General features: G+C 37.8%; 1 protein-coding gene across 2 annotated transcripts in view; it reads left to right on the top strand.

Annotated features, from left to right (window-relative positions):
* GRIA3 (glutamate ionotropic receptor AMPA type subunit 3) overlaps positions 1 to 26,457 on the top strand; it is a 140,385-nt gene that overhangs the window by 29,525 nt on the left and 84,403 nt on the right. For both annotated transcript variants that reach the window (XM_058814315.1, XM_058814314.1), the window contains exon 3: positions 3,682 to 3,921. In XM_058814315.1, coding sequence (XP_058670298.1) covers positions 3,682 to 3,921 — 240 coding nt within the window. The remainder of the gene's footprint in view (positions 1 to 3,681; positions 3,922 to 26,457) is intronic.

Raw genomic sequence — 26,457 nt, 5'->3', positions numbered from 1 at the left:
TTAAGTAAGGAAAAATACCAAAATTCTTACTCAAACATGAGGGATGTTCTGATTGTCAGTAGAAAGTAGTTTGTAAAAAGAGCTTAGGGCTAAGGCTTAGTTAGTATTTTTAAATTTTTTCTTCTGGCTCAGTGATGTTAGAATAACAGTGGAATTAAAATGAATGTAATTACACATTTGTTTTTTGGAAAACAAGTAAAAATATGGTTCTGGGTTCATGGATATTCTATAGGTTTGTCTGATTACAGAGGAGATTATGTCACAAACTGTGTGGAAGACCTAATACTACAAAATTTTAACAAAACTGAGTTAAAAAATGCAAATGACCATTGAGGACCAAGATAATTGGCCTTTTTGCTTTTCCTTATAAAAACAAAGTTTATTTTGCCTTTTAAATAGGCTGGTGAAATCAAATTGGCATCCTACAGTGCATGCAGAATAGACGGTCACGAATAATAAGTAGAAGCTAGTAGTAGAAGCCAGTCCATCAAAGGGTTAATCTTTAAAATCTGCTGTGAATACAAACCTGAACCAGGAGAAATAAGAGTGGGCAGGTAGTTGCATTTATTAGAATATATTTTTGGTGATCCTCCAAAATCAGGAGGAAAAACAATTGCAAATACTCTGACGGCCATATCAGAGCTCTCACCTCCATGTGAGCAGCAGCTCCATGTTGGCTCTGAGGTGTTACTTGGAGGAGGTCCTGCTTAGGTTGTTCACAGACTGGTTTTTCCTCAGATTATTCATTAATGGACAATGGTCATCTTGCATAAATGAGGGAATCTGCTATGAAAAAGAAGTTTAACTCAGTTGAGTCACGCTTCAGAAGTATTCCTTAGTCTCACATCTGATCAGAAGTAATGGGTGAATCCAGGACTTTTGAAATGCTCTTGGGTTTTAGGATCAGGAGATCTTTGAGAATGTTTGTTTACATTGCAAGTATTCCTGGAATGCTTGGTTTTCTCTGCAGTACAGGATCTACATAAAAGCTATGCCATTAATATATACATGAAAGAAGCTTGATCTGTGAGGTACAGGCTCAGTGTATGCGAGGACACTCTCTCCATTAATCCCACTTCACTGATTATTCCTATGGAATTAGAGAGTTTGCACACCATTTCAATAATTTGGAGACTGCCAGACTTCCTAATGTAATTTTTGTTTTTCCCTTTTTTCCATCAATAAGTTAATGCTTTTTATTTGTTACTTCAGCAGATAATTTTTTATGGTAGCTTTTCTGCTTTATATCCTGCTGGTATGTAGTTTAACAAAATGCCTTTTTAAACAGTGTATTTAATTCCTCAGTCATGCCTCTGGGAATAAATTCTTACTGTATTATATAACTTCTTTTTTATCTTTTCTGTGGTTGATAACCTCTGCAAACTTTCTTTTCAGAAATTACCACCTCTTATTTCCTTTCTGTGTCTCACCAGCTGCTCTTTGCTGCTGGTCATATCCTGTTACAGTGGCTTAAATACTTAAAGAAATTCTTTAACAAGATTTCTAGTTTTTGCATCTAGAGCTTCAGGAAGAAAATCAAATTTTCACAGCTGACTGCTGATTTTAGATGTTCTCCATGATGCTGTGTCAATGAGCTGATATTGTGGAGAATCCTTTTTAAAATTACTCTTACAGTTTTTAGTGATTCTGAATGATAGCATTTATGGTGGAAAATGTGATGCTATTTCAGAAGTAGCAGTGCTGTACATTTCTGTGTAGAAGTCATGTCCTCCTTACTGGTAATTACTTGGGGTTTTGCAAAGTAAAATATGCAGTGTTTTTGCAGAAGTGTTTAATGGATGTCTTGGTTTAGAGACAAGTTTTAGGAGAAAAAGCCCTGGAAAAGGGTACGCACAAGGCACAGAAAAGGATTGAATAAATGCTGGAAATTGAAATTTGAAAACCTTAACCCCCACCCCTGCCAGGCCGGTGGCCAGGGGGCAGAGATGGGATCTGTCCCCTTGGTCTCAGGGAAGGGGAGGCACAGGAGCTCATGCAGCCACTTGGGCAGGATAGATGGGAACCTTTCTGGGGTTGGTCTCCTCCTCACAGCAGGCAAAACTGCTGGATTTTGGTGTCCTTTCCTCTCCTGGGGCCTGGACTGTCTGGCAAAACCCCCACAGGCTCCCAAGAATGGAGGGGGGGAAAGAAAGGAAAAAAAACCAAGCCAAAACAGTTCAAGGGGGGAAAAAACCACAACCAAAAACAAACAAACAAACCCTCCCCCCACTCCCATACACACAACCAAAAAAACTCAAGGATCTCTCCTGGAGTCCAGAGAAGAAGGTGGGGAAAGAAAGAAATTAAGCTTCTTGCCTAAGCAAGCAAAACTGATCCAACAAAGGAGCAGTGTAACGTCCTGGTCCATGGTGCACTGAGCACACCCTGTGGAGAGCTCCAACAGAGCCTTCACCTGGGGTTCCCAGGCTCCAGCCACACCCTCTGGTTCATATTAAGTCTACAGCAGCCATTCCTGAGGATAAAACAGAGGATTAGGGAATAGAGTATCACCATAAAATCACCCCAAGACAATGGGGCTGGTTGTAAATTGTTGTTAAATCCAGTTCTTGACAGTTGAAATTGTTAATTGCTAACGAATGAACATTTTCCTGGGAAACCTCTTTCATTACAAATGGGCCTTGCTCATCCCTGTTGAGCAGTGGTATGATTAGAAGTGCTGCTGGGCTGTATTGTATTGCAGTTGTACAGTCTTTTTATAATCCAGAGCCCCAGCGCCTCACAGATCAGGCTCTCTCTCTATCTGTGATGCCGACTCCCTCCATGGAAAGAACCCAGGGTCACAAGAACTTTGTGCCTTTCCTACAGAGCTGAACAACAAAGAAATTCTTTTTCCTGCAATGACCGTGAAGCTGGCCATGTTTACAAATTGAAGTACTTTCATTTTTGTCCAAAATGGTTATTGTTAAATCTCTATAAAGGATGGGAAATAATGAAGTATTTTCCCAGATAAGTGCATTTTGAAAAAAATCATCTTTGTCTGTATTTTGATTTTTTTTTTTTCTGGTACAAGATGAGTTCATCAGGACAGCAGAATGGTTAATGACTAAGAGCCTTCAGCTTAAGGGATATCAGCTCTGGTCCCATGAAGCAACAATAGGTGCTCCTCATTTGTGTTGTCATATAGTAAGTCACAGACTTTATTACTATGAAAGATTTTAACAGTCTCTTAAGAAGCCAGCATAATTCCTTACTGAAAAAGACCACACAGAGATTTCAGAGTTGTGGACTATAAATGAATAAAACACCCAGATTTCTTTGAATCAGATCTGAATCAATTTTGGATACCAGGAAAAAGTATCCCTTTAAGGCAGTCCTGACATTTGTCATGTAGCTCCTCACAGAGTTTTCAAGGTATTTTACAGACAGGTAATGTAATCCCATGTTTATTTTTAAGGAATAAAGAGAGATTAGTGGATTGTAGCAACACAGGACAAAACACAACCAAAAATAAATGTGTTTAGGCCAGTTTAGGTGCTACAAAGGTGGTACTATTGATTGCTACACTGAAATTAGTATATGTTATCTCATTAATTCACTCCATCTGCTGCATCATACAGAATAATTTCAAGAATGGTTGGAAGGCTTACCTCCAATACACTTTGAAAGTTTCATTGTATTCATTATATATCAGATTTTAACACCCTTGTCTGTCTTTCTTAGTCTGTTCACAGTTTTCCAGAGGAGTTTATGCCATCTTTGGGTTCTATGACCAGATGTCCATGAACACCCTGACGTCGTTCTGCGGCGCCCTCCACACGTCCTTCATCACCCCGAGCTTCCCAACAGATGCAGATGTGCAGTTCGTCATCCAGATGCGGCCAGCCTTGAAAGGAGCCATCCTCAGTCTCTTGACTTACTATAAGTGGGAAAAGTTTGTGTACCTCTATGACACAGAACGGGGTAAGCACTATCATTCTGACTGATTTTCTGTGTCACACCTTGCTCTAAGTACTGCCAGCATCAGTGCTTCCAGCCCAGTTTTCTTTGGGATGAAGGCAGAACTTTCTGATGGTCCTAGAAAATGAGTTTGTTCTAAAGGACCTAAAATGAGTTGATAAATGACAAGGAGGCATCTTCATGTTACTGATAACTTCTAAGGAGATTGTCTGAGAATAGTGTTAGCAGAGTAGGGATTCGGTTGGCATGCCTGGTTTCCACAGATCTGCAGACTCCACACTTGCCAGGGTGTTTGATTCCTTGCTAAATAAATAAGGTCAACACTATGCAAAAGGCTGATAAGCAGGACATTCCGCTGTGCGTGACATTGCAAATCCCACACCCCTTTACATAAATGCATATTGCTCCTGTCACTGGACAAAGGCAATCCATGCTAAGATACACTCTGGAGATGTCTAAGCATTAATAATGATCTAAGCATTGTGTGTAAGATCTCTGCTGGAGTCCAGAGAAAAAGGTGGGGAAAGAAAAAGAAGCTTTTTGCCTAAGCAAGCAAATACTAATCCAGCAACAGGAACAATGTAACTCAGCTGTGCTGGGCTGGAGAAAAACTGCTCTAGATAGCTCATATTCCAGAGGCAAATTGAGATACATGTCAAGAATGACCAGAGTTATGTTTAACTAAGTGGAAACACATTAAAACCAGTGTGTTCACACTTAATTGTTAACTACTAATAAGCAGAAAATGTAGCAAAAATCTGTCCAAAAAAATCTGAAACATGTGTCAAAAATAGATCTAGACATCAGAAACCATTTTCTGTGAGGAATCTTTCAGCTGCCACCTGCTCTGAGTGTATTGAATTTGCTGAATTTCCTCTGTTACAGATTTCACCTGGGTAGCATTTTTTTATATCAAATAGATGTGCCACTGCCCTTCTTACCAGCTTTATAATTTTTGACTTCAAGAAATTTTTCAGATCAAAGGCTCTCAGTAGAGACAAAGAAGCTTAGATTCTGTTCTTGGCTCCCATGAAAATATTTCCTTAGGCTACTGCATGTTGTTAAGGATCAAGTCTTCAGTGGGTGTGCTTTTCACACTGAAGAATAGTAGCATCACCCAACTAAAAACCCAACTGAAACCTAAAAAATAATGTATTGAAAAAGTAATTGGTTTAAGCTTAGGAAAATGCAGCTTTGTAAAATTGTTTTCTTTTTGTTCTTTGCCATCAAGTTGTGTAATTGTATGGTTTCCTCCTCAGTGATATTATGTACAATACTGTGATGTTTGGCTCCTGCAATGAAGACAAAAGATAAATTTCAAACAATAGAATAAAATTAGGATGTATAATTACATAGGTGGTGAAGCTTTTAATCATTTGAGTGTGTACATCGTATATACTTACATTCTTAAGTATAAAATAATATTTTCTGTTGCTATGAGATGACTCCAGATTGTGGTCTCAAATGTATCTTTATGTGAAGGTGTAAGATTCAGTTTCTTGAAAACTGCTAAAGCACACAGGAAAAAAAAAGGTGAGATTCATTAATTTCACCAGCAAGAAGTATGTCTTATTGTTGTTTTCAGTTGATAAACTTATTCTTCTATGAAGAAACAGAAATTTAAGAGAAATACCAATACACGTTTCTCTTCTAGTACCACCAGGAAAAACCCAAAACATGCTTTGCAGAGAGCAATGATGCCTTAGGAAATGGCTGCTAAGGGAAGAAAGGACATGAAGTGGTGTGTAGAAGAAACAATCATATGTTCACTCCATGCCACATGCTTTTAGTTCATGTGAAAGGGAAAGGCAGGGTTGATTTCTGTTTGTGTTACATCAGTAAGCTGACACTGTTGGTTGCTGTGGTGCGTGCAAAATATCTGATTAATTGTATGGTGCTAACTGCCTCAGTGGGCTTCTCTGCAGTAGGACTAGGGCTAATTAAGATTATGTCAGGATGAGATGAGGTGAGGTTATGTACAGAAAGTTATTAAGAATTTAGGTAGCAGTTTTCAGGAAAGTCACCTTTTGTATCTCGTGCTGAGGATTATGTTTCATCAAAACCCTCAGGTTTACTTTCAGTCTTCAGCTCTGTCTCTTTTCTTGCTTTACTTTAAATCAGATGTTGTTCCACTGAATTCAGTGAACTGAAGTAACACAGGTGTGAATGCATGCAGAGGTAAACTTGTGGCTTTCATAATCATCTTATTGTTGCTTGAAAAGTGTGAAATACTTCTTAATTATAAAAATGTTATGGTGAACTGTAATACTGAAACTTTTGTTTATTTAAAATTTCATAATGTTAAGTAACATTTTGGTTTATTTTTGCCAGAGAAACACAGTTTTGTACAGATTGTTTGCTTTCCATCTGTCAATGTAACATGGATGTTTTTCCCTAAGTTGTTTTGATTTGTGATACCTACTGTGCACAAAGACACTTATTTCTGTCAGGCAGATCATTTAAACAAAACCACACCAAGTGATTTCTGTGATTTGCATCAAGTCCTCATCTTCAGGTCATAGGAGTCATTACAAGACAGGAAAGTGGCCAACTGTAAAGGACAGCTGTGTCTTTAGCATGGAAAGTTGTGTCTTTAGCATTTTGTGTAGTGTCTTCCTACTCAATGGCAGCTCAGTCTGGACAGAGGTATAGAGACAGCACAGGTTTTTTTGGGGTTGTAGCCAAATCCCTCACTAAATCTGAAGTTATTCTGTCATTTGGTTTTGATTTAGTCTATCAGTAGATATCTAGCAAGACCTAAAGTCAAGGAAAAAAAGCCTTAATAAATATGGTTATTGTTGGGTAGATTTTTTTCCATTGGTTAGCAGTAGCCTAGATGAAGGCTGAGACAGAGAAATGTTAATCTAATGCCCCAGGTTATTTGGCTAAGGAGAGTTGAAAATGTCTGCTTTGAATGCACTTACATCTTTAATCCTTACTGCTACCAAAAGACAAACATTTGACTTGAATGTAATGGATAGGTAAGGATACAGAAGGCCTCAAAATATAGGTTCAGAAAATATGACCAGTCCTATTTCTTCTAAATATAAAACCTCATGGTACTCTGTTGCATAAAGAAATGCCAGGTGAAAAGAGTGAGGAGGAAAAAAAAAGGTACAACTGGAAGCTTTTCAATGATCATGTGTAAGGCATCAAATTGCCTTAAAATGGGTTCACTACAAGGCAATGGAGTCTGATTCCCTGCTTCTGCTGAAGACAAAGAACAACTTGGTTGAGTTCTGCTTTTACAAAATGAGGTTAGTTATCTACTGCTATCAAAGGACAAGACACTTCTGTACTGCTTTCCCTGGAGAATGGGCGATTGGAGCTGATAAAAGTGGTGTATAGAACCAGGCTCATTATAGCTTCCACAAAATTAAATTGATGGATTTTTATTTTATTTTAATTAAGAGTTGCATTGAAAGCTACTCATATATAGAATGTAACTTTTTTTTTTAAAGATGTGGGGTGGGATTAATTTTTATGGAATCTAAAAGGACTGTGCTTTAGTACTTGGTAGATTCTTAGAGATTTTAGAATATTGGGTTCTGTTGGACCGACTGTCTCCTGAAAACAGCAAGGAAGAATGTAAACTTAGAGAGTGACTGACTCTTGTTTATAAGCACCTTCCATCGGCAGAGAGGTGCAAAAGAAATCCTCCTTCCACTCCTCCTTGTTTCTTAGACTCTGTATTATCTTTCTGCATGTCAGGAAGTTTTATTTTATTAGAAAGATCATTCTTCAATGAAGGAAAAATAAAAATAATGGTATTAGCTACACCAACATTAGTAAACCCTGACTTCAGCACCTGCTGTTCAGTCAAAGTCAAAAGAATTGATAGCTGAGCTGTTCATTAACATGTTTATCCTTCAGAGCAGGGGAGTTATCCCACTAGCTGAAAAACTACTCTGAATCCCTTACATAAAGAAAAAAGAGATTAACGCCAGCTTCCATTTTTCTCAGAATTAAACATGGGCTTGGTCCACTTTAAAATTATAATTCTTGTTTGGTAGTATGTTTATACCTGCTTAATTCTTCTCAGTTGTGCCTGTGAGGTTGATGCACTGAATTTTGATTACACTTTGAAAAGTATGAAAGGTTTTAAAATTTTGACATTTTCTTCTGTAAGTATCAGTATGTGATGAAGAACAAAGCAACACACAAAGCTTGTTTGGGAGCCTATAGAATAAAAGTGGCCTATAAAAAAGTGACCACAAAAGGGAGGGTTATTACAAACTTTGATTCTTCTGAGTGTTTTAGCTCTTTGGAAGCGTGTTTTGGGCCACAGCCCAGGATCATGGGAGCGACATGGAGACAGTATCAATTGCTGGCATTTAGGTAGCTATGTAGATAAGCTGTTCATTCTCCTTTCCCATTTTCATGGTGTAGGGAGTCAAATCCTGTCAAGACCTCCCATGTCACAGGACCAGGTGTCACAGGTCTCTACATTTTAAGATTTATGTGCCCCAGTAACTGCCATGCAGAAATCATCTTCTAGGTCAGAAACAACTTGCAGCATGGCCACAAAATGTGGCATCTTTTGCATGGCTTTGCTTGAAAGGAGGTGATGTAGTTTCAGGTTTTTATGCTCTGCTACAACAGAGAACACACACAGTGTAAAAGATCCTTATGATAGAATATCCATTATTTAGATTTAAAGAACAGTCATACTCAATGTACTTACATGCAGTAGGAAAATAATCTGTTTCTTTCACCATCAGTTTTTTGGGCATGAGCGACTTTACCATCTTATAATACCTAGAATATATATTTATATAGGGTTTAAAGTCATAGATACTGCTTAGAGATGTTTGTATAAAATATAAATAATTTAACCTCACAAGGAAGCAAACCTTGACATACTTATTTAGGGCATATTGTTCCATTGCTTTCAACAGCCTAATGTATGAACCAAAGCTCTGTTCAGGAAACAAGCCAGGACCTTAATTGAAATATTTCAGGATTACTTTACTGTTTGATTTTACTGCCTAAATATGTTCAGGAATAATCTGAGTCTGAACAGTTAAATCTAGCTTTTGATGATCGCTTTCCATTTATTTCTGCTGAAATCTCTGAAGTCTCACACCAGCTCCTTTTATCTTGGTCTCTGTGGTGCACAGATACAGAAGAAAGCCCTTTCACTGATCCTTGCCCAAACAAACACTGAGACCCTGTGTGGGAGAATGGATGTTGGCTGGGTTTTAGGTGGACTGAGAGCCTTAAGCATTTTTCTCCTGATCTTTCCCATTAGCTGCTATTTGTTTAGCTTACCCTGGTAATCACTTAAACCATTTTACTAGCTTAGGAACAAGAGGAATGGATCAACTTTGAAAGTCATCCAGCACGAGATGTATCTTGCTGGCAAGGTGCAGCTTAAGACCAGCAGCACAGGGTTCATGGGGGTATTCTGTATGGCAGCTTTGTGCCTCTTTTCAACAGTTGTGTACACACAGGGGCCTCAGTTTGGTGTGGAGGTGCCTGGGCCCCATGCCTGAGCATCCCTTGAAGCTGTTGGAACACACACTATTGTCAGCAGTGTTTTCCAGCAGGAGGAGTAACTACACATGTACAATATATTTGTGTCTTGCTCCATGGAGCCTCAGACAATGAAGAAGTGTGTCAGCACATTCATAAAGAAAAGGGTGTTACAGTATCCTGGTATCCACATTCCCACTCTGGATATTCACACTGAGGAGTCTGAATCCAGTTGTGTTTGAGAAAGTGCCAGAATCTGTCTTGACCTTATGTGAAATCAGCTCATAAACCTGAGGCAGAGCATTCTGGATAGAGAGTAGGAATGGGCAGGTTCAGGATAAATTATGTCTGGAAGTCTAAAGCAGTATGTGTCCATCCTTGTGCTCCTAATAAAAACATCCAGAACCCTCAAGATCATGAGCTGACGCCCTGAATATCTTCTGTAGTTTACAGGAAAACCAGCATTGGTTTTCCTACAGCATTGGTTTTTTTGCTATTTACCAAAGTCTTACAGAGATAAGTCTGCAAATTATTGTATTTATAAACTGAGGTGGGTAAATGCATGCCTTTAAATATTTATCTTATCATAAATATGCATGTATTATCAACTTTTGGAAGAGCAGTAACATTTGATTTTTTTCATTGTGTGCACAAGTAATTTAAGTGGCAGATGCTTTTGTTCTCGGTTGATTCTATGTCTGCAACAAAAAGGCTTAAATGGTCAGAATCTCACTTTTCCAGATTTCCTGAAACAAAGCCAAAGTTGCAACAGTTTCCAAGTGGAGGTGGAGCAGGGAGGGGCTGAAAGGATATGTGAGGAGCATTGTTGGCCCTTTTGCTATGAGGCAAAGGCAAGGACTTGACAAAAAGCCAAGCCTTAGAGGTGATGGACAGGGTTTGCTTGGAAGCAGAAGAGATGAGGTGGAATTTGTGGATCCTGGGAAGAAGAGAGAACTTTTTAGACTAGAAAGTCTGTAGAAAAGAAAACCTGTATGCAAGATAAAGATAATTTTTTTTCAAACCTATTTGTTTAATCCATCTCACCCAACAGATCTAGGAGTGTCTGAAAGTTATTTTTCTTGAGTTCATTATTTTGCATCTGTATGTGCAGCACAGCTTTCAAAGTTGGAAGTCTTTGGTGTCTTTAGCATATGGATGCTCTAAGAAAGGCAGGCTGGCTTCACCTGGGAACTTGGGCTGATTCTGTCCATGGAAGTAAACTGTCTTGCTGACTTAAAATCTCCATAAGGCAGCCAGTACACTCAGTGGGACTGAAGAAAGCAGCACTGTTTAATACAAAGGCAAGATGAAGCCATTTTCAAGTGTGTACCAAAAAGAGATGTGTAACATTGCATTAGTGTGTGAACTTGCCTACTTCAGTGCAGTACCATGTTCTGGTTATCACAAGTTTTCCAAAGGACGGATATTTTGACACCTTGCTCCTTAGTGCAGTTAAGGTGGCAGTTATTTAACATGTTAGTATTCTTACAAGTTTGCAAATGTCATCACCTTTCTCTGGATCTTGACTGTGTTTGCTCTTCCTGTGCAGTTGGTCATTCTTAGCCTGTGTGACAACTGCTCCTTGTGGCCCATGGTATTTATGGAAGAAGGGCTGTTTTTTATTCACAACAAGGGAAGCGACTATACCCTTCTTGGAGCTTGGTGTGGTGGTGGTAAGATGGTTTTCAGCCCAGGCAAATAAACTGTTTACTGGTGAAGAACTTCTGTGGAGTGAGCACAGGCTGTTGTAGCTTAATAGAATGACTGTAATAGTTGGAAGTAGTAAAAAACACCAAACACAAAGGAGATTTCTCCTATGCTTGAGAAATAATTGAGTAAAATGGAGTATCTCAATGAGTTAGTAAATCAAAGCTTCTCCTTCCATAGAGTGGCCTCAGATGCTCCAAAACAGCTTCTCATATGAGCAATGATATGCATGTCCTTTTCTCACTGCTAAAAGAGAGACTTCATATGCTGTTTAAATTTCTTTTGATACAGAACTATACCATGCTGGGTGAATGGTGTGTAAGATTTTAGCTTTGTTAAAGCCTTTGTGCTTTTGAAGTGGTTTTCATTTGATGGTCTCAAAGAGCAATGAGATAATGTTGTATGCAAGGGGTTCTAGTCCAGTTTTTAGGATGAAAGATCTGATGTACTGATCAGCAGGTTAACAACCTGGTCTTCATCTGCTTACATGTATGGAAATACCTTTGAGTTGAAAGCACTGAGCTTTGACTTAAGAGATGTGCTGAATGTCATGCTGGAAGTCAATGGCCGTGGTTACTAATGAAAAGCACTTTTTCATGCTCCTGAACAAGAATTCCTTAAATTTTACAATGAATTTCCCTTTTCACCTAGAAAAATACTTGAACCTTTGAAGAAAGTAATAATGGATTACTTAGAAGCTTTGTATTTAAGGCAGTTATTAAAACATGTTTGCCATGGAGTTGATATGAACAAATCCATTGGTGTTGTATTCAGTAATTTGCTTCGTCTATGACACTTGACCGATTTAGATGTAGGCTCTTCTTTCAGGCTTCAGAGAATTTACCAAACTAGTTTGATCATATGCCTTTTTCTTTCCGGAAAATATCAGCTGTTTTAGTAAGCATAAAAATTACTTGAGTGCTTTGTTGAAGGAGAATAAATGTGAATGCATTTGACAAACCCACTCAGCTAGTAGGTAAAATGACCTTGTATTGTATTTAGGTTAAGGAGTTTTTAAGGTTTTCTTTTCTCCTGCAGAGATAGATTTTTCTCTGGTTTCTCTTGAGACATTTAATATCACACCTCCTTTTTCTTTCTTTTTTTTTATTTTATTCACCTTCTTGCAATTCAGAGTAGGACAGCACTGTGAGCCTGCATTTCAGGAGGTATATAAGATATGGTAGTACAGTGGGATGAAAAATAGCTCCATAAAGTGATTAAGTATTAATCCCTAAAGAAAAAAAGTTTAAATTTCCTGACATGAATTTTATACTCAGTAACAAGTAATTATTCATTTCTTCAACTCTAGATGCATAGCTTTTCCTGGCCACCTCTTTTGCTTTGATTCATGATGCAAAGAATCATTGGGAGGGAAAGGTGACCTGAGGTTTTATTCCTTCTCAGCCTGAGCTCATCGTGTTCACAGGCTGTTGCTTTGCACTTATAAGTATTTCTGACTTACCTTGGTTGTCAGCAGCCCAAGGAAACAAATCAGCAGTCAATGATTTGCACAGCTTAGCAGCATTATTCAGGGCCCCTCTTCAGTTTGTTAAACTGAACAGAGTTGTCATCTCTCACACCAGCAAAGTGTACCCTTTAATGCTGAAGTGTTTCTCCTTCAGTTCTTAGGGCCAGGTTGCCATGCTCCTCTCCATGATGCAGGTTAGCCCTGAGTGTGGATTTGCATGTGGGGTACATCTGTGCTCCTTCCAGGTGCATGGGATAGAGCCTGAGTAAGGTGCTTTTGCCAAGGTTGTAGCTTAGTGAACAGTGTGGGCTGGTGTGACACACCTGAGAGTGAAGTATTTAACGAGGCAGAGCTGTGGCTGCTGGAGCACAGCTCAGGTCTGTCCTGTGCCCCAGCACAGTGCCTGCTGCTGGAGCTGTGAGTACTTGGGAGGCTCTGAGCATCCCAGAGCTGTGCTGGCAGGTACCAGCAGCAGTCTGCAAAGGTTAGCACATACAAGAAATGGTTGGTCAGGTTTCTTAGGAGCTTCTGAGGGGTTGTTTGCTTAGAGGATATTTTTGTCAATGCTGATAGTAATAATTACATGCAGTGAATTGTCAGGGCTGTGCACATATTAGGTGTAAGAGGGCTGCTCTTGTTTGCATAAAGTGCTAATAACTTTATAACATTTCTTCTGTTGTTTATGAAGTTATTTCTCCACTCTGTATTCATGTTCAGAAGAGCAGTAATTCATTTGGTAACTCACATTTTGATAATCTGCCCAACTGTACTTGAGAACGGGTTATAAAGGAGCAGGACCACTCTGCACAGTGCATTGAACCCTCCTGCCCAGGGCCTAACACCCATCCAAATTGGGTTGTTCAGTCGTGGCATTTTTTAATCATCACCTCTGAGTTTTAAGCATTTAACTGGGGCTTCTTTCCCCTTTACAAAGTAAAAGAGACTTCTGGCTATTCTGTCTTAGCCTTTTTTTCACTGAAAAGCCCTCTTGCCCCTTTCCTGTTCTTGTGGCATGGTGTACAAAGCAATCTAAACACAGTGGCTCTGAGCTAGTCTTCAGCTGTCTAGATCTCATAGTTAAGAGGACTTTTCCAGAGAAAAAAATGCATGACAATGGTCATTAAATATTTTCTGAGTGTACCTTAGAATATTTCAGACACTCTGAAGCCATTAAATAAGTATGTCAAATAATGCAGACATCTTCAGGTGTCTTTTTTAGCAAAAAGTGTTTCATGCTGGTCACTCTGAGGACATCATACTGTAATTTTTATAGCTATTTATTGCTTTGCAAATTCATACTATGATCCCCTTGGTGATATAAAAAGAATGTAGTCTCAGAATTAACATGGGAAAGGATTTGTTAAAACCCTTGGGTCCCTTCAATTGGAGTGGAGTATTTAATACAGAAGTATATGGGGTTCTAATGGATGAATGCATCAAATAAACTAAAGTGTTGGATGGAGGTGTGATAGAAACAGTATTTTTACTCTATTGAATGTAATTTTCAGTTACATTATGTCCTGCTGAGCCACCTAAAATATTTCAAAGAGTACATAATTGTCGCTCATTTTTACAAAATGCCAGAGTCACATACTACATTGACCTCAGTCTATGTGCATTAATTCATCAGAAATTTAATTTTATGAGTTTAAGTCAGAACTGCAGTATGAAATCCTTTCAGTGCAATTTATTTATTTGCCAGCATTATAAATACATAACACCATCATAGACTGGATTCTGTCATGATCTGCTGCTACGACTGAAGATGCTGTAAGAGTGTTTCTAGATCAAAGAGTGCTATTTGCTGCAATCTTAATTCTTACTGGCTTTTTCCCCCTGCTTAAAAAAGGAGATATGATTTTAGGAGCCAATATTAGTCTACAGTTTGTGTAGTTTCGCACATCTTTTATTAGCAAGATAAGGCTTTATTCTTCTTCAAGGGGAATGAAAAAGAAAAACAGAACAAAAATAAGGATATGAAAAATAAGGAAGCCAGTATCCTGACATTGTTTGGCTCAGCAAGATCAGCCTTTCAGCTGACTCCACCAGTGTCAGTAATTGCTCTGTAGATAGAATTGCCTGTTGCTCAGTAGTGCTGGCATTATCGATCAGCTGGGTTTGTTCATGGATTGACAGTGATAATCTCAAATTAGATCAAGTTTTTATTAAAGGAATAAAATCAAATTATGCCTGTCTGTAGACAAATAATAATGAGTTATATAAACACATAATTATTGCAGTACCATTTTTGCAGAGATTTCTTGAAAGAAAAGCCCCTGGGTTTTTTTCCTGCCATTTGTTACACAGTTCCCTGGGCAGGCCTGTGGATTTTTAATGGCTTTGTAACGCTTGCCACAAGGAGGTGGAGAGCTGGGGGTGGGAGTGGAGAGCTGAACTTCTCTTTGAAAGGGGAGGTGTTTGAGGGGGAATACAAGGATGCATAAGTTATTGCAGCCTCAAGGCAGCAGTAATTTATGCACTGACAGTTTGAGTTTCATGCTATGCTATTTTAAAAAGCCTTACAATGAACTGTCTCTGTTACACAAGTGTCTGTGGTGCTTTAAGAGATATTTCACATCAGGGAGACAGTTTGAAGAAAAACTTTTGGAACACATTCATCACAATGTTGTAGTTGTCCTGTTTCAGTAAGAAAAGAAGAGTCATGAGAAAGCAGACTTATTTTCCATATCTTAACATGGATTTGGGTGCCCTGAAGTATTTTGCAGGGTGGTCTCACTGCTTATTTGTCTGGTTTTAGATATGTTGATGTAAGTGAAAATTGTCTACATCTATAGTATTTTAATGTAGTTATTATTGTAGTCATGCTCTCTGGAACCACTTGGCTACACTTTTCAAAGAAAACAACAAAATGGATGTGAATGGCAGACATTTAATAGTGACCCATTTGGTTTTCATGTTTTCCTTATGCTGCACATCAGAGGACAGTATAACTGCACATAACATATGAGACCAAATAATGTTATTGATTGATTAAATAATGTTACTGTGACCATACAGTAATATCTCTGTTTTAAAGCACCATTTCCTTATAGGAAAGTATTCAGCTTGGTTGTTTGATTATGAATTTGCAATTATATAGTAGTAATTTTCATTATTTTAATAAATTATCATGGAACTACACATCTGAAGGCATAAATAAAAACAGTGACTTCAAAATTTGGAGAGATATAGAACTACACTGAGCTTTCATTAATAATATAACATACTGAGTGTAAGCAGCTGTAGACCATTACAATTTAGATTTAATTTATGTAATCTCTGGCTTGACCTTCTTCAAAAACTGGCCACAGTAGGCAATATAAGCACATCATTGTCTGTCTCATAGTGAATTTTAGATGCCAGCTGCATCCTCATAACATTTTATTGGGTCTCCTATGAAAATTATGGATAAAAAGATAATGTGAGCAATGATGTTATTTGTTCTTAAGTGCTGTTCATATTGCATAGCTGTCTTCTTGCTTTATGGGATATTAATTTGCATTTTTGTGCAGATAGTGTTTCTGTGACTTTAGTGACCTCCCTCTGACTCAAAAGCTGGGTTTTGTCAAAATGTTTTTAACATTAGAACTTTTACTGCAGGGAATTCAGACTGCTACTGGATGTAACCAAGTTAGCTCAGTTGTGTAAAAATCAGTATATGCCTCAGAGCATAGCAAAAGCCATTCATTACATTTCTTTGAAGTGAAGCTATGCAGACTTGCACAGGTGAAGATTTGACCTAATGTGTTTAAAAATAATTTCTTTACATGTCCATTTCAAACAACAGAGTTGTAATACCAAGATAAAAACTTGTACAAAACCATTCTTATAAAAGATTTTAAAATCTGCCATTTTTTGATGTTCAAATGTGCTCTTTTTTCTAAATCCCAGATAGGTAATCTTTCGTACTCCACATGAATAATGGATGCTATTTAAAATGTTTGCTTAAGAACAATGAGTTCATTGTATTGATAATGAGAAGTTCTGCTGTGGACCACTTTGTAATATTTTGATTGTCGTGATTTATACCACTCTTGCGGTCAGATGGTAGAACTTCACTTAATTACTGTATTTAACCTGCAGTCATTACTGAAGGTGGGGAGGGAATACATTTTAGCTTGGTTCTGCAACGTCTGTCACAATGGGGATTCTTGAGAACTACTTTAAACAAATAATTGCAGATTATTACAGTGGAGTGGAGGGAAATGGGGAGGCTTCAGTGGACATTTTGCTAGAAAATTGAGAATTAGCTTCAGTTTTATTACTTGAGGTATGTTTATGGGAGTTACAGTAAGGAGAATGATGGCCTCAATTGTCACACAGAGACCAGAGTCTAGGAGCTATAAAAGGGGAAATTGCTGTGTCACAAGGGAAACTGGTTTTCTGTAAACTAATAAAAATGATGTTATAATGATTTCTCTGCGATCCCTCAGGGATTTTTAGGGACATATTTGATAAGGAAACCTGAAAGCTATTGTATTTCCCTGGTTTTAAGTTTTCTTAATGACTGTCCTGTACAGAATATTCCTTGGTGCAGTGTCTTCTTCTCAAGTAACTATTCACAGTCTTTTCTCATTTCCTTTCCAGGAATTTGTACTTTATTCTGTGATAACATAGCACTAGGCTCATCAACATAAGTAAAAAATGTATGTTTTCTTTCCTGCCTGACAGAATTAAAGTTTAGAAAGAATAACTTGAAGTCAAATGAAACCTGAGAAAGAGTGGGAAATGTTGAGTGAAATAGAAATTGCAAAATTCATTTTGGACCAAGCTGAAAAATATCAGTTTTTCTGCAAGGCATCTGGTCCATGCTATTTCAAGCCTAACTTTTAGTTTAATCTTTGTGCAGTTTTGAAAGTAAGCGTCATTAACTTTCATTTCAAAAAATATTTTCCTTCCTTTTCTTCAGCTTCAGTTATAATTTCAGTTTGGCCCGGATTCATTCATCTTTGTGGTCCCTTTCTCTCCTAAAGGTCTGTTCTTCCAGTGAATGTAATGTTAATTGAAAAAAATGTCACCAGCTTTGTTACTGAATTAAAGAAGCTATAATTGCTAATGGGAGCTTTCCATAAACAGTGAGTGAAGTTATAACCCCACACATGTATGCAGGAAATCAAAAATTTGAGCGTGGCCACTGACCACACTTTACTAAAGGAAACAAGACAGCAATAAACATGCTGCTTTTTTTTGCTGAAGAGAAAATTTTCAGGACTTTACTTTAGTAATATCCCTATATTATTTAAATATATTATCATATTATTTTGTCTAAGAATATAATTTTACTGAGACTAGAATTACTTGCATACCTGCCTGTAGTTATCATCCACACTTGGTTTTATTGTATTAATGACAATTTAAAAATAAGTAAGTTAAGACACTGTAAACATACTGTAAATATGTTCCTGTATTAATATTTGTCAAAAGCAAATCAGGTATTTAGTTATGATTTTTATTTAATTGAATTATGCAATTATTGCCCTTCTGCATTATATAGAATTATTTGAAGTTAGTTTATAATTCTATAAATATTTATGAACATATCCTAAATGAAAAGCATGAAATCATCATTAATGCATTTTGCTGCAACAAATATAGCAAGTTTTGGTTACAGTTGTTCAGGTACAGAGAAAACTTTTCCATGTTTGTTTTATTTTCTGCTCACTGTCATCTTGTTCCTGTGATGTTTCCATGCTGTTGTATAGTGATGATCATGCATAATCTTTGTAGATGTCTTAAACATTGTTTTATTGGTGTGAATGAGAGATGCTTTCCCTTTGTCCCAAGTGTTAGTTTGTATTTTTGGTAGGAATTATCAATAACTTGCTGGAACCATGTCTATTTGTAAGACCTACTCAAGAGGCCTGAGTGGTGGGTGTAGGTTCTAGCCAGACAAAAGAACCACCAGATAGTGAGCTGTCAGGTTTGCTTTCTGTCATATTTCTTTCCTGTTGCTTTCCAGACAAGCAGCCTAAGTTATGTTATTTTTTTCTTGCCTCATACAGAAGATGGATGGTACTTGTGGTACCATAGGAGTCAAATGAAGCCATGGTACAAAGTTGCATCTTCTAGTGACGAGAGTATTTTTGCAGATGGAGTAGATTACCTGGACAAAATGGAGTGTTAAGACTCTTATCGATAGTCCTGGTGGCATGTATTGTTCATTCTCACACTAGCCCTTACAAATACCAGGATGAAAATCCTATTAAAACTGAGACCTTTTCTGTCATCGTATTCAGTTTTCAAAGCAAAACCCCTAAGCAACAGGAAAGAGACTCCAAAATCCATTAAGCTACATAGCAAAAAATGGCCCTGCTAGGAAAGCAAGCTTGTTTTGTATTTCTTGTGGAGAATGGAGAAGTTGATGTCTCTACCACCAGCTGTGGCTCTGATCATAAAGGACTACTGCATGCTATTATGTTCTAGCAGGCAGTTCTACCACAGTGTTATATGAAGGCCCCTTCCAGGCCTCTGGTCTTTTTAGAGAAGTCAAACCACAAGGTAATTCTCTTTTCTTCTGAAATTAATAGAAATATTTAGTTTAAAAGACAAGTCTCTGTACATTGGGGTCTTGTTTTCTAATGGTGCCTGGAAGAGACTTTATGCATGAACTGTGCTTGTTTCACTAATTGGATTGTTGCATTCAGCTGCTGCGAGTTGCTTTGACAATACCCAGTGGAGCCTCTGCATTTTGTGAGCAAGGATACAATCATGGTGCATCAGTTTCACCAGAACTGTAGCTGTTTTAAAACCATCACATTTGCTGGCCACTCAATAAAGGTCATTCTGTTTGTGACAGAACAAGCCAGCCAGAAAAGAATTACATGGCTTCTGGCCAAAAAAAAAAAAAAAAAAAGGGCACCGGAGAAATATTTTATCTTTAAAGATGTCTCCCTTTCTATTATTTTTTTTCCTTGGGATTCTATCCAAAGAAATGAAGTATATTATTCATGTGCCTTTTGGGAGAAAGAATATTTGAAATAGCCTTTTAGCAGTGCATCACTGAGGTCAGTACGTGTATGTCAGATACAGGTGTTGCAGTTTTATTTACTACGCAGTGTAGAGGGATGCAGTCTGATCCATCAAAGTAAGGAGGAGCTGGCTTCTTCCACATTCCACCTGAGTGTGGGACAACTGCTTTAGTGCAGTCTGAGTGCTGCTACATCACAGTCTTCATTGCCCACCTTTCTTTGTGCTGGTAATGTTCTTCTGGAACACTTAGGAGAAAAGGCACAGTTTTGGTCTTCAAATGCCAAGTGAAAATTTAAGTCATTCTTTCAAAGACAACTGCTGGTGCAGAACCTTCCTGAGTATTTCAAAGCAATCCCATGGCACTGGAGTGTAAAGGTGGGTCCAGGAGTGTTTGAAGGTCAAGCTCAGTGTTGTTGCTCTGAGAAACTCTGTGAAGGGCACAGGAACTGAAGCTTCAGTAGGGAGTGAAATCTTTCTCAAATTGTCAATAAAAAAATGTATTTTATTTAAGAGGAAAATCATTGAAGAAAATACAAATAATAGGAAGAGGTTTCCTGTGCCACACCAGATGTGCAGCTCCATTCAGAATTCCTGGAGGAGTCAGTGGGGGGGTATGTCCAGTGTATTAGCTTTTCCATACTGCTTGTATATCATGTCAGTTGGCCATGAATTGATCTCTGCTACTTTCTAAAATAGGGTAAATTTGAATCCAAGTTATCACTTCTCCCTTCTTTGGCCAGTATATTTTATATGTTTTAAATTTGGCATGGCAAAGGGTCTTTCCCATCATTCAGGCTTAGATGCTTAGATCTAAACTGAGTATTTTCATAAACTCTTTCTGGAATAATGCAATGTCTTTGGAAATATGGCTGAAACAATTGCAAATGATCTCTGAATTCCCACAAAAATTCCGCATGGCTTTAGCTGAAGCATATTTAGGCTAATATTAATTGTCAGTGTTTTAAAACTCTTGGCAGGGAATGGGCAAGATCTAGAACATACAGGATTTAGCTCTCTTCCTGCTTCACTCCCAAGGTGTTATAGTTCCAGGGTGTAAGAGGGAGAATAAAATACTACTATATGTGGAAAATGAGGTGGGAGTATGATGTGGAAGGCTGAGGAATTAGAAAGTCAAGTTATTTCTCTTCTGCTGTTCAGGATAGATAATGTGATAAATCCACTCATCTCCAGAGTCCTGAGTACAGAGAGCATTTGGGAGTGCGCTTATGATAGGCTGAAGGTCTGAAGTGGTTTATGCAAGAATACCTGGACCACTGATATAACAAAATCAATGGAAGTGTAGAAGGGTTGTGCTTCTCTGCATGCCTGTAGGACCATGGTCTCAGCCCTTTGTGCCTTTATTTTGAATCATCCCTCAGTTCCACATCATCCACAGTGACAGAGGTAAATCACAATGGGGAAGTAAATCGAGTGGAAGCCATGAAGTGTAGCAGAGGAGGACAACAGGGCTATTTCTGAAAGACAGGCGTAAAGACAACAAGGCTTCTGTTACAGGAGAGACAAAAGGGATATCCAAAGAATGAGGACAGAGGTGTAAAGTGTAGACCTTTTAAAACAGGGATAAAAAAATTTCTGCATTAAAAAGAATAAAAAGAAAAGGAATCAATGAAATGATGGGCTATGCTCCAAACAGTGAGCAATAATATCTGGCACCAAGAGCTAAGACCTTAGTGGGAGCTGTTAAACAGCAGTACAGCTGGAATGTGATTCTACACCTCTTTTACACTATTTTACATAGCACAGTCTACTCCAGTGTTTAAAGAATATACTTTATAAATTTTTGTGCATTTATTGCCCCTTTTTTTTTTCAGAAACAACACTAATAGAACTTTTTGCTGTAAAAAGAAAGATGTTGGCTAGATAATTCACTGTAGGGAGAGTGTTGAGTATAATCAGGAGGGACCAGCTCTCTGGACTTAGCACAGGCATCATATTTTGAGCCTAGAACATCTGTACATTAATAATTGGTAAGGTTAGATGGAAATTTCTTATTGAAGTCAACTCCATTTGCTTGCAGGCGTGACCGACCTGATTTTAACTTGTATTTCATACCTGCACAGAGATAACTACAGTGGCAGGAAATGTTAAAGAAATCTTTCTTAGTTTACTTGGGGTAAAAACCAGAAGTAGACAAGAAGTGTCACCCTATTGCAGGAGGGCAGAGATGGAATCAGAACCTTTTGGTTTACAGTATTGATTTGCACAAAACAACATTTCCACTCTTCATACCAGGTCCATACATTGTTCTGTGAAATCTTACTTTACTTGAATGACTATAGTAATGGTCAACTGGGAGATCAGAAGAACTATCAGTGCTTGGGCTTCTAGCTGTGTATGCCAGTTACTGTATGTTTTCTCCTTCAGATTAGATAATGCTAAAGTTCTTGCATATTTTAGTTTGCTACCCATTGTAGTTTGCTAACCATGCAGTCAGATTTGTGAGGCTTTGTATTCGTGGAAGAGTAGTCATGCATCGGTATGATATCAAAGGAAATGGAATAAAAGAGTTCTTTTGTTTCACTGAATATCAGATTGAATATTCAAATAACATATAAGTATTTTAAATAATAATAAACACCTGCCAGCATAATTGTGTGTAAAGCCCAACATAATTGGAGTACTGAGCCTGTTTGGTCTCAAGGATGTGTTTGCTACAGCTGCCTAATTTAGCAAAGCAATTCTGAGAAAACATTAAGAACAATTTGGTTTGAACCTATGAAAACAGTGGGTATATGGTTTACATGCAACTCCTTCCTTGTAATAGTTAATCTTCTGCTCTGCAGTGGAGTGGAATTTTCTATCTTCCTTTTCTTCAAGCTAACAATTGATAGTCTGTCTCAGATATATGTACATCCCACTTAGTCAGACAGTCCTTATCTGTGCACTTGTTGAACATGTTACAGTGAAATAACTAATTAACAGCATATTCTGTAGAGAGTTCTGTGCCACTTTTAAAGGAGGCCACAGAGTACTTATCCTGAGATGCAGATATCCTATTTTGGTAAGTGATTTCCAAAGGCACACAGGACAGGTCTTTCAGAGGTATTTAGGCTTTCAACACACAGAGAATGACATTGTGAAAAGCAATGAGAATTATGTGTGGCTGTCATTGAAGGCAGTGGAATGCAGGTACCTCACCTGCTGAGGTTCTTCAGCATCTGCAGCTTAATTGCCTTTGAAAACCTGTTCTCACCATCCTACCCAAGTTGCTTTTGGAAATGAAAGACATGTCTGTGAAAATGTTGCCTCTACTGTACTGTGAAATGAGCCTGTTTCTGAGTCATAGGCAAATGTATTTGTTGTTTCTGGTTATTGCCATTTCTAGATCATTTAACAGAATCTTTAGTATTTACCAAGTACATATGCAAGAACACGACTTTTTTTCTATATTTATTTATAATATAAAACTAAGACACAATTTTACATGTTCAGTGATTTTACTGCAGCATCATGCATAGATATGAGTCTGTAGTTCAGCAGCAGTTAACAAAGATCTAGAAGACAGGAAAAATGAAGAATGCATGACCTTTTGCTGATACCCTTCTATGTTCATTGCGATCCAGCAGTGTACACTTCCATTATGCTAATTTTTGGACAAATTTTGAGGGCATATGCGTGTCTGTCAAAAGGTTCTTTATATGCAGAACCAAGTTTTGCCCAAGGTAAGGTAAGGTTGAACTTCAGCAGAAGTTGCCTCTGAAGTCATATATGTCACCTGAGTCCAGTTTCCCTTTGAAACCTGTCATACTGGTATTTCCAATTGTCAGTTATCAGAGCAGTAAATTAGAAAAATTCTGCCCATGCCTAAGCAGTGTTAACTTTTTTTTTCCTTATTTTTTTAAGTATCTTGTGCTGTAGAAAAGTCTGGATCTGAAGCCCAGACTTTGCTGATTTGTGGGGCCAACTCCAAGAATGCCTCTCTGCTTCCTTCTCCATCTGAGCACATGGGAACTGGGAGAGATGAAGCCAGAGCTAAATGTTTGAATCACATCCCTGCCTCTGTTTAGTGAATCCTTATGCTGAAATGTTTGCATATTTCCGTATAATCCAGTGTAATATTTGACGTGAGCTGCCCTCCTAAGCTAAATCAGGAACAGCAGGTGCTGTAACTGCCCAGAGATCTGACACACACCTGGGGTATCTTCCCCCATCTGAGCTTACTGTCTCCAACCCCTGTATTTAAAAGGTGCAAAATAAAACAAAGCAGCCAAAACATATTCTGTGTGTTAGGAGAGAAGGGATATGTGATGCTAAATGTCTGATTTTTGGTGCAACGAAAAAATCTTCCAATAGCCAAATGCTGTTACAAGTTTGGATAATAAAAGCAAGGCATTGTTTCCCCTTTAGTCCCTTTCTTGAATAGCAGGTGAAGCCAAAGGGATTTCCTGACTGGGAGGCAGTGGGAAGTCTCTAATCTGCAGGTTACATGAGCCTGTTGTGTGTCACCACCCTGCAGAATAAACCAGGTTATTTTTGAGACACAGAGTATTGTGCTGCAAGGAGGGGAGTTAGGTCACTGATACAGAGCACTGAGCCAGTCCAGCCTTGTTCTGCTGCCTCATCTGGGTGAAATCTTCTGGAAGGTAACTTGTTACCCCCAAGCTTTGTGCTGGGTCAGGTGTTGCTTATTGATGCCATGTGAATTCTCTAGTAACTTTGTAAATTGTCATCCTGTGGCATCACTGCAAGAAGAATTGGTTTAAAGCAGATCAGATCATAGATTCAGTGCTCTGGTCAATGTAGGTGAACTATATTTGTATGTTCAAGCTCAATTCAGACCAAATCTGTATTACCAAGTAGTTAGCCAGTATACAGACTGGTTTAGAATTAGTATGAGGCCTTGTAATTAACAAACACATCATTGTTATGAAGAGAAATGTACTGAAAAATATAGGAAATACTGCTATATAAAAGCTCCATATTGCCAGCTATTAGAAAAAACAAGGCAGAAATAGCCAGTTAAGTGACAAAAATGAAACACATATGCAGACTGTGAATATGGATCCATAAATTATCATTTATATTACCATAAAAATTCATTTAAATTTCAGAATACTTTTAAGCTCGGTAGTCACCCTTTGATTGCTTTTTCTTTTTTTTTTCTCTTTTTTTATTTTTTGTGTTCAGAATAAATAAAAGGAAATTAACTTATGGGTTGAGATATGAAACACATTCCAGCTGCAAGGGCAATTAAAATGCTGGCTACTAAAGGGTGAGATGTTGATGAGGAGAGACTTTGAAAGGCTGATAGCATCTGTTAATGAAAATTCTCAGAGGCATAAGATCTGTTTGCTCAGGTAGTTTGGAAACTGAAAGTGTAGATAAAGGTTAGGAAGTGGAATAAATATTTTTCTAACATGATTGACTGAAGGTCAGATAGAAAGAATAATTTTGCTATGTCTGAGGACAATTCAACTAGTGTTATTTTTTTTCCAAGACATTTATATGAGGTGAATCCAGGGTTTTTTTGTGATGAACATGTATTTCAATTCATAGTCTGATTACCATAATCTCCTGTGATTGTTTCTTCAAAGGAACAATATTTATCACTTTTTAGACTCAGTAGTTCCAAACACCTTAAGAGGAGGCAGACAGCAATAGTACACACTCATGCTAAAAACCCTAATGTATCATGATATAGAGCTAACTTGTATTACCAATATTTTTAAGTTTACAGCATACTTTGAAATTATGTTTTTCACTCTTTGAATATATGAAGCCAAGTTTTAGGTATTTTCAAAATCCTATGGTGTTGATAAGTAAGTTTCTTTTTTCAAAACATCTACTGACTTTAACAGAATAAAGGCAGTGATTCTCTCTTTTGGCTAAAAAAGTTATTTAAGCTTAAAAAGAATTAATTTTGTTTCCTTTCTCAGATGATAATTCCACACAATACTTTCCTTTTTAACTCTATATGTAGTTGTATCACAATTATTCAACTTTACCTGGAATAATAAATATTAGTTTCCATCCATACTAACATCCATTAGTATCCCAGCTCACTGGCCACCTTAGCTATTCAGCTTGCTCTAGTGAATAAGAGAAAAATGCATTCTGAAATGCCATGTGGATGGAACGTGGCTTTACATAGAATGTAAAGACAGGTTGTCTTTTCTAGACTGATGATTGTTGACTCTGTGGTTCCTAATAACAATAATTTTTTTTCTGAGATAAATATGTAAACACAATTAGGTCTGTACTTTTAACATGCAGTACATGAGCCTCATTGGCTGAGTGTTAGTCAACACATTGGGATTTTTGTTCTTTTTGTTTTTCAATTGCAGGTAGAGGTTGTGAGTGATACCTGATGGTGATGCTTTACACAACTTTGTTATTTTATGTGTTTTCTTCCATTGATTTCCATGCATGTTTCAAATACAGAAAAATAACACAGCATCACTCTCTCTCTCCTGACTAGAGAGAGAATGTAAGAGACTGTCATCCAAATGTGCCTGAAGTTAAGGACAGATAAGTCCACTTAGGCCTCATTAGGGTCAGCTCACTGTGTCTGATGTCGGGAGGATCATGACTAGATACTTTCTATCCATGGTGACTAGATCTGTTTTTTTCAGTAACCTATGCACAGGGGTAATATAAAAAACAAACAAAGTCTGAAGGAAATGGTTGATAATATCTGTGTTTCTTGGTTTCTTCTGTTTTTACCCAAAGAAACTTCTGATCTGATTATATTATTCAAATGCTTTTCAGCTGAAGGCTGGTCTGTTGCAAGGAGCAAGACTCCTTGCTTGCTCCACGCAAGAGCAGTAAGTCAGGCTGCAAAACCATGGTTGTGATCTAGAAGAGATCAAAGGTGAGGAATCCAAGGGAAAGCCTCTACAGAAAACTGCATCTTGGCAAGGCTGTGGTATTGTCCTAAAGTTATGGTGTTAGCTTTCTGA

Source organism: Ammospiza caudacuta, chromosome 14 (genome assembly GCF_027887145.1).
Source record: "Ammospiza caudacuta isolate bAmmCau1 chromosome 14, bAmmCau1.pri, whole genome shotgun sequence".
NCBI lineage: Eukaryota > Metazoa > Chordata > Aves > Passeriformes > Passerellidae > Ammospiza > Ammospiza caudacuta.
This window is presented reverse-complemented; position numbering and strand designations above follow the sequence as displayed.